At 40.1% G+C, this 13,083-nt stretch overlaps 1 protein-coding gene across 1 annotated transcript in view; it reads right to left on the reverse strand.

Annotated features, from left to right (window-relative positions):
• The window catches only part of Cblb (Cbl proto-oncogene B, E3 ubiquitin protein ligase), a gene marked incomplete at its 5' end in the record, with an annotated part of 211,246 nt that overhangs the window by 93,960 nt on the left and 104,203 nt on the right, over nucleotides 1-13,083 (reverse strand). Inside the window, 2 exon segments of the mRNA XM_013515156.1 lie at nucleotides 802-923; nucleotides 5,814-5,970. Of these exon segments, the coding sequence (XP_013370610.1) occupies nucleotides 802-923; nucleotides 5,814-5,970 (279 nt within the window).

Here is a 13,083-nt window from a genome sequence, read left to right on the forward strand (position 1 = left end):
CTCTTCTGCCGTACTCAGGACACTGGTCACATGATGTCGACGCCATCAAACGGCTACTACGACTACTTCTAGACGGGACACAGTAGGAAATGCAGATATCCAGGGAAGGGCAAGATTTCCTGCTCTTACATTTGTCGTTAATTAGGTGTGACCTCTCGGTCAAATCCGAAGGGCTAGCTAACTAAACCCTCCATTTCTGTGTGTCTCCATCTATTACATCATTTGCAAAATGAAACATTTTTTCAATCTGTAAGGTTTGAGGTGTTACAGAGTTGTTTGCAGGGACATGAAGTTGATTTGGATGGTAACAATGAGCTTGTATTTATGTGTTTGTATGTATTTATCACGTACAAGTACACATTTAAATGCATTTGTTCATGTGTATTTGTATTTATCACACAGCCTAAATGAATGTCTTGAAAATATCCCATGACAATATAAGTAAACCGATGCATTTCTCCTTAGCACAATATTCAAGTATTCAAATACACACACATAATGTACAAAAACACAGGAATTATAAAATAATCAATATAGGTTAATATCGTCCTCCAATGTGAAAAGCAGAACTCTAAGGGTGAATGAATCTTTAAGCTTATCACACTATACAGCAGCAGATCCCCTTGCAATTCCTGCACACTAACTTTCAGAATGAGCAGAATGCATGGATTTCCAGGTCCCAGTTTTGCCCTGTTGACTCCCTCACCCCCGCCACCCCTAGCAGAGTGACTGATCCCCTCAGACTGGAACCAGGGAAGACTCATCTTAAGTCCTCTGGGGAGCGCCGCTGCCGCGCCTTACCTCCCGGGTTTGGTGCTGTACTTCTGCAGGCGCGCCTTCACCTCGTCGTAAGTGAGAAACGCCATGTACCCAGGATGCGTCACAGCTAAGAAGTTCCAATTGCGGAGAATGGAGCCCCAAGGCTGAAAACGCAAATAGAGAGATTATCTAGATTTGACCAACCACTGATTACACACCAACTCATTATTTCATAAACAATGAAATTCTAGATACTTTCACAGTTAGTATGTATTTACACGGCTTGGGTTAACCTTTGTTAACAGCAAATATGCAACAGTTTGTTTTTTTCTAGAGAAATGTAATTAGGCAGGAAAAAGATTTCCTAGGAATAGAATATGAAGAGCAAAAAGGAAAACCTCATAATCTCCACATAGCCTATCTTAATAAAGCATTTGTGATCATTTTTAAACATAAACCACCATAATCTTTTTCTTCAAAACTTTCTAACTTTAAGTAAGAATGAAAGTCCTTGTAAACAGCCTCAGACGACTCCCAGGGGCCGGACGCAGTCCGATCTCAGTGACTTCCTGCCCCGACCTTCTTCCACTGCCTTCCACGTGCCGCTCCTCTCCCGCCACACGGGCTTCTCTGTCACGGGCCTGAACCCAGCACATGCGAGACCGCAGTCCTGTAGGTGCTGATTCTTCTACGAACTTTCCCCTTCCCGTGGCACGTGACTCCTTTCTCCAGTGTCCCTTCCTAAGCTACCTAGGGGCAAGGAGCACGACCGTCTTGCTCATCCACGGATACTGAGGCACAGAGTGTCACGCACACTGCCGTTGACCAGATCCCACCAACAGCGACTTTCATGTTTCCTCAAGGGAACGTGCAACCGTACTTTCTCCTGGTTTAGGCTTAAACAATTATACAATTAGGAAAGACTTTGGGTTTAAACATGAGTTATACAAAAGAAATTTCACAAAATACCTGGTTTGCATCAATCTCTCTTTAATCTGATTAGCTGTCCCTCTGGCTACCATGGCGAGGGAAAAAGGCAGTCCATGATAGACCACTTTGCTTGAGGGTGTGGGTGAATCGCCTGCAATTATTTTTCAGGCTGAGGCTACATTTTTTCCTAGGAATTGGCAGCACACTACTTCGAATATGCCAGATTCTTAACTCAAATCTTCTCCATGAAGGAAAAAAACAGGTCATTTATGTGGCCAAGTTAAATTGTTGAAAAAGATATCACAGGCTTCATTACTGATAGAGTTCCTGCTTTTGTTTGTTTTGAGACTTGTTCTCCATCATTGTAAATCAAGTTTCAAATTTACAAGGCAGAATACTTCAAGTATTATTTCCCTTGAGATGAGAATAACAAGGGAAAGAATGATTTGGTAATAAAGAGTCATTTAGCTTTTTCTGACATAACAAGAAAAATCTTTAGGGTATTTCCTCATCACACTAAAATATCTCATTGGGTTTAGAAGGAGATCCTGAGAATACTAACATGAGAGGTTCTATCTGCACTTGAAAAAAAGTGTACTTGTAATGTGCTCTTAAGGTACAACTAAAACTGACATAAAACACGGTTGGGGAAATGCATAGGTTTAAAAAAAACAACTAAGAAGTAGCTATTATTCCAGACATGTTCACTGCTTTGCTTCCTCATTTACAAAGGACAAGGGCAGATCCAACATCAAACAAATACTGGGGATACTTGTATGAAAGTCCACATGTATTAATGGAAGAACAGCTTTTCAAAATGCTACATTTCACACAGTTCAATGCATAGCTTAAAAAACAAGAGGAGAATCATGAAATTGGCACTTTAGAGCCAGCTGCTGCAGCATTAGCAACCATGTCTTGGTACACGATCCAGAGGGCCAGCTTTTAATTACAAAAATATTTATGTAATAGGGTGAGTCTGTGTGCTGTTTATTCATTGAATGCAACCCACTCGGAACAGTCACAAACACGTGTTACTGAAGAGTGTGTGCGTGTGTGTGTGTGAGTGTGCGTGCGTCTGTGTGTGAGTGTGCGTGTGTGTGTGTTTCCATTTAAAGTATCTTGCCAAGTAATGGGTTAAAGAAGGCAAAACAAAGTGTTGGGGATAATGCACTGAGCAAAGGAAACGTCTTCATAAACACGAATGGAAATTCACTTTAAATTTCTAAACAAATACAGAAATTAACGAAATGCATGAATTAGTCCACATGTCACTGTTTTCAAGAACCAGTTACTGACTTAAAACGTAGGTTAGAAGAGAAGCTGCAAGCAGCCTGCTGAGATACTCTTTATAAACTCTTTGCTGTAGCTGAGGACTTTCCTCTTTATTTGTTCTCCTTTCTCCATTAATGATCTGTATTTCATACTAACTAAGATGGTCCCCCAACATTCCTGCCTCACGCTGGCACCCCTCAAATGTAGTGCCCCATTTCTCAAGGACCCAGTCTTCCCTAATTGTGGGGAAAATAGGAGAAAGGAAATTGCTCCAAAGAAAGGGAAGGGAGAAGCCGAGTCCCTCTACTCCAAACCGGGACTTTAGTTCCCGCTTACCATAAACACCGTCAACCACCTGGAGAAGAAAGACAACGATGAAGGCAGAAGGAAGAGGATATGGGGAAGGTAATGCCTAACACACCAGGGTCCTTCTACATATCCCCAGTGTTCGCTCAGTTTCTAGCTAGGTATTAGGGCGAAGGACACACAGAAGAGGCTGCCTTCTTTCCTTCTCTGTTCCGTTCTCAACCTCATCCTAGTCTCTGCTGCCCCCTTCTTCAACCCCTGATGCTACTCCGTCTGCCTCAGAGCAAATGCTGAGTGGTCCTTACCCACTTTCAGATCCCACTCTGCCCCCCGCTGCCCCAGTAATCCAGAGCTACTAGCTCTAGTACCCGCTACACCAAAACAGCTCACATTCTTCATGGACTACGGAAACTGAAGGACAGAAAAAGTACAATAAATTGAGGAAAACACTGAATTTTTAAAGTCATGTAAAAACAGAAGATCACACTGTAAGGTACATACATGATTACTGCCAAAACATTTGAATAATTACACAAACCCAAGATAATAAAAAATGTCAAAGAATTTTTCAGCTCCTTCTATCATTGTGTGTTTTAAAAGAGATTAGGCACTTGGTCCAGTTAATATTTTGCCTTTAGTACTGAAATTTTTTACAGAAGCTCTGCTTCTAAAGATCCTTTCCCTTTTCCATTCCAGCAAACATAAATAAGATATATAAACTTTAGAGTATTAAAATTCCTTGGGCTGTTTTAAAGTGAAACAGTTTATAAGAAAATATGCACACATATTAAGATGCAGTTTGGGTAAGAATTTAACTAAAATTAAGCTGCCCCCATGCCTTAATATATTACTCTACAGCATTGCAGCATTTAATACCCATACTAAAAAGTCACTGAAGTTCCACACACAGAAAAAATTCTTCCTAAAATGAGCATTTAGGTTTAATGTGTGAAAATTGCTTGTGCCTGTTTTATTCTAAAGGTAAATTTATTTCTTGTATCATGTTAAAAAAAGGATGTGTTTATTCCGAAAAGTTTCTGAAAAACACTAAAGGAAGGAGAGCATCCACGGTAAAACAGTCGGTGTTGGGTAACACCAGTGTTTTCTAAAGTGTGCATCCGAAGCCAGGTGTGGCGGTGTACACCCTTCACCGGCACCCCGCGAGTGGGAGGCTGAGCCACAAGGGTCACAAATGAACGTCAGCTGGGACTACACAGCAAGACCCTCTTTCAGAAAGTAAGTGAAGAACATCAACAAACGAACAACGCACTTTAGAATCTTTAAAGAAAACAAGCCAGGCACGGTGCACACCTGCAAGCCCAACACTCCGGAGGGCCGAGGCGGGACGATAACAAATTCAAGCTCAGCCTGAGCTACTTGGTGAGACACTGTCTCAAAATAAGAAAGGAAGAAAGGAATCAAGAAAGCAAGGAATCAAGGAATTAAGGAAGCAAGGGACAGCAGGAGGGGAGGGGAGAAGGAGAGGCTAGAGGGAAAGAGGGAGGGAAGAGAAGGACAGAAAAACCGAAAGGAAGGAAGCTAGAATTTAGCTCAGTGCAAAGGTCCTGGTTTCAAGTCTCAGTAATAGAAAAACATTAAAACATAAACTGACAATTTATATGCACCAATGGAATAAACACGAAACTACTGTAAGTATAAAATAAGCAAAAGCACACTTTCTGCTGTAGTTTATCCAGCTAGTCACCCTACATATAATGTAGAATTATCATTTTAAAATTGTAATAAAGTAAACTGTACCCTATACATATTGTTGATAGAAGTCCTTTTATCTTCTATTAAAAAGTTCTTTAGCAAATTAGAAGCTAATCCAAAGTGTCCAATTTCTTTTCTTTTTTAAAAAACATAAATCAGTCACCCTATCCTTGCTGGCTAATGTCACAAGCAGAATCATATATCAGAGCATTCATGTAACACAGAAAACAAAACCAAAATTATACTGAAAATTTTGTTGTAAGTTTTAATCAGAATAAATTATACTACAGATTAAAATAATAAATTGCTTCAGAATACAAATAAACCTGGTATCTGATCAATTTATATCACTATAATTTATGTCATTAAATTAGAAAACTTTTAAGTTGGATTCGTCTATTTTCTGACTGTTTGAATTGAATCCAATAGATAATATGCATTTTAATGGAAAAAACAAACTCAAAACACAAATGTTAAGTATTCATGTCTAGAGTAATCCTATGAAGACATGCAAAAGAACAAAACAACAGTATCTCCATACAACACTATCTGGTATTGAACATCTATGTAAAACAATGATGGGGGATTGATTACAAGACAAAAACAATAAATCCAAATAAAAAAGCCCATCTCAAAATTGTTTATAGTAGGAAAAAAGCAGAAAGAATCTGAATGTTATAAAAGAAAGCTTTGTTACATTTCTACTGACATTTATATTGACATAATTTTAATGGTATATAGGACCTGATACCTGAAAAATTATGTTGATGAAGAGTATTTGAGAGGACAGAAGGGAAAGGACTGATAGATTAAACAAGTATAAAGCTTACCTGAAACAGCCTGGTAAAAATATCAAATTCAAATACTGAAATGTAATCATTGAAAGTTAAATCAATTGTTGACTTCAGAGCCATTGCTTCTAGGCCAGAGCTAATCTGATGGACCTCATGGAGGCACTGTCTGAACACTTTCCAGGGTACAATAGTTCTGCGTAAGGAAAAACAAAATTAATTATTGAATCAAATGTCACTGAACAGATACCTTCCATTGAAACACCACACTTGAATCATAAAATTAGCATAAATTACATTTGCAGTAAAAAATACTTGAGGATACTGTTCATAATTCAGATCACAGGTAATGTTAACTTTGTTATGTTCCATTTACCAAAAAAGTTAAAAGAAACAATTTCTCTCTTAAATAGACCTTGCTTGTCAAGGTATCTCTGCACATTTAGAAGAAGTATTAGGTCAAAGTTCTGTGCATCACGACGTCTTCATTTGCTCACACAGGGTTGTTTAACTACGGTTTAACATCAAGTTCTCTCTGTTTGAAGATAGTTATAAGAGGGTGGGTGCACAGAGCGGCAGCGACATTCAGTATTCACTGCACAAACGAGGCCTGTGTGTGCCGCTTTTCCATAAGTGTAAGGCGGAAAATCATAGACTTATCTGTCACCATCCTGATGTTTCTGCGGAGATGAAAAGCACATGTAACTTCCTCTCCATGCAACGGAAATCTCACTTTTAAGAAAGTAACTACAATTGCTATCTCATGGGAATTGATTTATTGATTAACAACTATTCATTAATTCATTCTTATTACTTATCTCATATCAAAAATGTTGGTAAGTAATGCATTCACATACTCGAAAAGTTTCAAAGCACACAGAATATTAGCCAGGAATTTCTATCTCCCAACCAAACCCCTAACTAATTTATTTTCTTTTTTCTTTTTTTGTACCAGGAATCAAACTCAGGACCTTGTGCTTTCCAGGCAGGCGCTGTGCCGCTGAGCTATCACCCAGCCCCTCACTAATTTCCAAGATTAACCCACCTTCCTCTCCCCGTGAACATGGTTAACAACCTTTGTACACTGCTCTGTGATGCTCCTAATCTCAAAAAGCCAAATGCCTATTGCTGGATCCATAGAATGAGGAAACCATTCAGATTTTTTAAAATGTAAATGGTAGTTTTCAAGAGTATATATACGAGTTAAATGCATTCTTAAAAGACAACATATATTTAAATCTTAAGTTTTTCTTTCCTATTGTCTCTTAAGACATAAAAGACTCAAGCAGAATGAACATTTTGCCTGGCCTCAAGGTAAACCAATCCTCCCAATGAAAAACTATCACTAAGTCTCTAATTTCATATTCACGACTACAGCAGTGGCTGTCAACCTTAGCGTCCATCTGAGTCACCTGAAGGGCTAACACAGAGACTGCCCATCGCCAACCCAAGACACTGGGGAGTCGGGGCTGAGAGGCGAGCTCTAACTGGTCCCAGGTGCTGCTGATGCGCTGGTACCCCTACTCTGAGACAGTGCAGGAACCTAAGACCCACCAACTGCTAAGGCAAGCCCTTTCAGGAAAGAGGGCTACAGAAACACAGGCACAGACCTTGCCTCTGTTCCTGAAGAACGCACGCTCGTGGGCAAGAGCTCAGACTTGCAGCGCTAGCAGAACGCAGCAAGGGAATCTGTAAGGAAGTCCTCCGTGATGGATGCCAGAGAAGGATCTATGGGAAACGGCATAAATAAACGACGAGACAGGCTTACAAAACGACATTACACTTCTAAAAAAATTAAGGTCTGATGTACCATTACAAAAACTATGAGGCTTAATGCCCCAAAAGGCTTTTCTCTATGTATGAAAAAAACAGGAAACCACAGAGCACTGAAGAGACACCACATCAGATGCCAGTTAGAAGAAACACACGTCAGACTCTGATTAAGGTTAACAAAACGCTGCTGCCGTAAAAGAACAAGGGAAATGCTTAATAGTATTAGAAAGCTACTGATTTAATGTGACGGATAAATATGCAACTATGTCCAGCCTTGTTACAGTGACCATGAAAGCAGTGCCTAAGAGGCACATTTTTCTTTTCCAAATTAAAGTTTCCAATAACCAACATACAAAAAGAACATAAACCATAGTGGGAAAAGAGTTGATCAAAGAACTGCTGATTCAAGGCTGGCGCAAATATTTTTTATATGGAAAGCCACAGAGCTCTGCTTTGTGTGTACTTGGTAGATGTTAAAACATGGTTAAATACACGAAAATATTATTATTCAATATTTAAGATGGGTGGAGATGACACCCGAGTACTCACTGACTTCCCAGACCACGTTATACAAAATGGATGGACTTCAACTGACAAACAGAAACCTTCCATCTCTCCAGCGCTTGTGTTAATGAGACTTTGTCACAGCTCAGTTGCCATAAACCTAAAGCCCACAGAGGCGTTCATTCACTGAAACCTCAATTAAGGGTGGCAATAAGGAACACAAGCTAGGGCATTACTTGGTTACCTTATCAGAAAACCTGATCAGATTTTCCCCGTTTGATCAGCTCAGCAGAACACCCTTGTGCAGGAGGGAAATTAGTGAGGGAGGGTGTTTCCCAGTGAAGGAAAGATGTCTCTAAAAACAAACAAAACAATAGATTGTTCTAAGGCTGTTGCACACAGGATCCAAACTTCCCAGGGAAAACTGGAAGTGGTGACCACTTTGTTTCCTGAATTGAGCGGGGAGGAGGGGACTGGGAGAGAATAAGTTTTCATGCTTTTAATGAAGCGGCAGCAAGAGGGTGGTATTTCTCACTACTTCTCGCCTTGGACATGAAGCCTGGCAGAGAATACATTAATGGCAAATTGATTTAAAACTTGTACAAATGTAAGTGTGGAGGCAATCTGGCAAAAGAAAACGGGGATGAATAGAAGAAGAATTAAATACTGAAAACTAAATGAGCCAACAAACTTAAAAGCTCTCACAAATCACAAAATGTTTAAAGTGCTCTAGTGACCACGCAATTATAAAACACATGAATTACACATTGAATCACCTTTAAAACAGACAGAGACTCACACATCACTATCAACCTACAACTAGCAGAATACAAGACCAATTGGGAGCGAGGGGCTTGTTAGGAGAACACAGTTTCAGGATCTCCAGACTTCTGGGAAGAGCGCGGCGGCCGTGCGCTGGCGTGCCATCACCTGCTGCTACACGGCGTGCCATCACCTGCTGCTACACGGAGTTCTTTTGATGACTTGGAAAAGAGGGACAGTTTTGTTCCCTTGTCTGAAGAATTTAATACATAAGGCTTGATTCTACTTTTATTATTAGATAATGGATTCTAATCTGTCGACCAAACAGCAAAAGTAATTGTCTTTACAAGCCTTTTATTTCTAGAACTTTTTTTTTTAAACGTGTTACCTGTATTAGTAACGTCTGCAGCACATACTAGGTACACTTATTATGGGGAATTGGTATACGCACCTCACATATCTCAATTCTTTTTTGTCTCCATCCTCCCCCTTTCTGGGGGCAGCACAGGATTCATTTATCTTGTAACTCCTTACAAGGATAATTATCAGACTAACAGCCAGACTAACAGGCCAAGAAACAAACACATCAAATGACTCTGCTAAATCAAGGTATACTTTTTGATACACCGCCCATGTTGGATTACAAGAACTTTTCTCTCTTTTTCCAATTCTGTCTTTTATTTTGTACTTTATATATTGAATTTCTCACATAAGAGAATGTGTGATACTTAATCTTCCAGGTCTGATTCACTTCACTTCTCACTGTAGTCTCAAAGTGCATCCGCTTTCCTACAACTGACTCAAGTTTACCCTTCCTTCTTACACAGCAGGGCTCCACCGCTCACGCTTTCTGTGGGTGGACACACAGGCTGTTCCAAGGAGCAGCTGCTATGAATTGTACTGCTGTACACATGGTGTGCATACATCACTGTGGTGTGATGCCCCTGACTCTCTTGGTGAGGATACTTAACGGGAATTAGCGGGGCCCACAGAAACTCTAGTTTTAGTTTTGTGAGGCGTCACCAGTGGCTGTACCAGTCTACTCTGCCACCAATAATCAAGAAGCATGTCTTTAAAGATACAGTGCCCTTTCAGAGAAAAGCAGAACTGAAGATCAGTCCGACGTAGGGAAACAAAGCTGAAAAGGTGTCGGTGGGTGAGCAGATCACAGATACGCAACCTTCCAGGACTGTCTCCTCCTGGGTAGAAATGGAAGCGAGTATTCAACAGCCTAATTTGAAAATCCTGTACTTTTAAGACAAAAGTAAAAGGAATAAAAGAAAGTACTAGAAAATTCATTTTTAAAAATTTACCTGAAACCTCTACTTCCTCAAAGGCTACAGATGTTATTTATAATTGACATGAAAGAAGGACTATTCCATAAAACAAAGGTGTGAATTTGCCCAGTGTGGTGGGACATGGCCAGAATCCCAGCCCTCTGGGAGACTGAGGTAGGACCATTCCAAGGTCCAGCCTAGCCTAGGCAACAGTGAAACCCCATCTCAAAACAAAGAGTAAAAAAATAGGCTTAGAACACAGCTCACTGCAAAGACCCAGCCAGGGGCCAATCCTTGGCAGTGCAAAAAAACCAAAGTGATTATCAGCAAAAACTATGCCATCTGAAAACAGAAACTTATGTATAATTCTGCAGTGATGAGAACTTAGTATTTCTGGAAGCCAATCTGACAACAGTTTCAAAAGCCTATACATTTTGATCCAGAAAGTCTACTTAATGGAATTTTGTCAAAAGATAAGTATGTCCAAAGTACAGAGGAGCACAAAAATTCACCCACAAGTTTCTTCAAGCAGTTTTGTTTATAACAGCAAAATATTAAAAACAATTCAGAGTAACAACAGAAGACAACACTCATAAGAATGTGACATCATTTAACATTATACGGAAAGTACTTATGTAAAAATATCCATGGCGCTGTCTAGCAATATCAACAACAACAGTATTTTTAACGTTATTGCACGCTTTATGATCTGACGTTCAAAACTCCTGCAGATGTCCAGAAAAGTCATCACAGCGTGAGGTGACGATAACTGGATTGGGAAAGAACCACAAGTGATTTTCAAAGTGGCATGTTCTGGGTGTGTTGACGTTTTCAATGCTTCTATCTTTCTAGTGTAACCCAATGGGTAAAAGAATCGTGAGAGAGCTGAACATGGTTACTGAAGAACAATATAAGAAAATCATATTGCTACATGTCAGCAATATATAACTAGAAAGAAAAACTTTTAAAAGTTTGACTTTTACAGTGCTGTCTATAAATATTAAATGAATAGTGTCTTAAGTTACTTTTCGCATTGATGAGACAAAATACCCAACACCCGAAGTTCAAGGGGCAAAGGTTTATTTTGCTCAGTTTAAAGAGGTTTCAGTCCATCCTCGGCTGGCTCCACGGCAGGGTGGCACATGGCAGAGGGCAAACGTTGACGGCGGCGGAAGACAACAAAAGCAATAAGGAAGAGCCAGCGGGGGAGGGCAAGCCTCTTTCCGTCCCTTACACTATATGCTGGCCACCCACCCTCGGGCAGAGGAAGCACTCACACCCTTATTCGCAGCATTAGACCACGACTCAATCACAAACTCTGGATTCAGCCACCTCCGAGAAGCCTGCTTCCCCATGAACACCCAGACACAAACCGTAACAAATAGAAATACAAGTGACAGAAGATGAGTAAATAAAGATAACACTTCAACAGGTCAGCAGGCTCAGTGCTACGAAGATGTGAAGTCTTCTCAAATTGACCTGTGGATTTAATACAACCCCACTAAAACTCCCAGAGGCATTATTACAGTAGGAGTAAACTGACTCTAAACTTTACAGTGATATGCCAAGAGCCAAAATTAAAGATAATCTTCAGTAAGAACACTGACAAGCTTATAACTAACTTTTACATTAAGACAATGGTGTTGACACATGGATAGACCCACGGACAAGTGAAGCAGAACTGAAATTTGATAATCAAAGACAAAATCTATGGAATACAGGAACACAATATCACATATGAACGGCAGCTAGGAACGGATGATGTCTGATAAATGTTGCTGGTCAAATGGATATAAACACGAAAGAAACTGAATCTAGCCCTTACCTTCCAACACACTAAACAAACTCAATTTAGACATACCTTAGAGCTAAAAATTAAAAGGAAAACAAAGGTTTTAAGGAGATACATAGGAACTATTAACACTACACTGGAGCAGGCCAAAAATTTAAACACAACCCACACTGCCCAAAGCACAAAGGAAAAAGGTGATTTAAAAACCTGTGATCAAGAGCAAATATCATTAAGAAAGTCACACATAAACAGAAAGTATTTACAGACAACAAAAAACTCACATTCATAACGTATAAAAACTTTTAAAAATAAGTACAAACAAAAGCTGTGCAATTTGGGGCTGAGGATTTAGCTTAGTGGTACAGCGCCTGCCTGGCAAGCATGAGGTCCTTAGTTCAATTCCTAGTACCAAAAAAAGAGAAAGAAAAATATTGAGCAATTTTTATACATGTACAGTTAAAAGAAATTAAAATGTTTAATAAAAATACAAAGATATGCTCAACTTCATTGATCACCAGGGAAATATAAACTAAAATCATAATGAATTTCCACTTTCCCCCAAAAGAGTGACTTAGCAGGAAGCAGTGAATGACACCGTAAAGCACTGAGGGGATCTGGAGCAACAGCAACTGTTACGGATTGCTCAGAGGTGACTAAATGGTACAAACGCTTTGGAAATTTGTTGGGAGGTCTGCACAAGTTAACGTATGTATAAACTAGTAGTCAGCAATTGCACTCATACGGAGCTATCAAAAACGCACAGACATGCTTAAATAATTACAAGAGAATGTCAGGGTTAGTAACAATTCCAAAGAGAAAAGAAGCTCCTGTGGATTAGTAGCAGAATAAATTGCCATATAATGGAGAAAGACTGAACGAAGTAGCGCTACATGCAGGGACAGAGTGGAACCTCATAAACATGAGAAAGGGTCAAGTGGCGTTTAGCTCGAAGCAGGAGGGCCTGCAGGACTTTAAGTGTACGATTCCACCGTGCTGCAGCTGCGGACGCCTGGGCAAGCGCGGCACACGCGCGCGGGGTGACAGCAGGGTGTGTGCGGCACCGCACGCAGGGCAGCCTCGCCGGCGGGCCGCTCTGTGAAACGGCTCAGCTTACGTTTGCGAGCGGTGCGCTTTTCTCTACGTACGTTACACTTTAATTATATGTTCAACTTTTTAAAGTATCACATTACAATCCCAGTTC

This window comes from Chinchilla lanigera, unplaced genomic scaffold, assembly GCF_000276665.1.
Source record: "Chinchilla lanigera isolate Chin_1 unplaced genomic scaffold, ChiLan1.0 scaffold00026, whole genome shotgun sequence".
NCBI classification, from domain to species: Eukaryota; Metazoa; Chordata; class Mammalia; order Rodentia; family Chinchillidae; genus Chinchilla; species Chinchilla lanigera.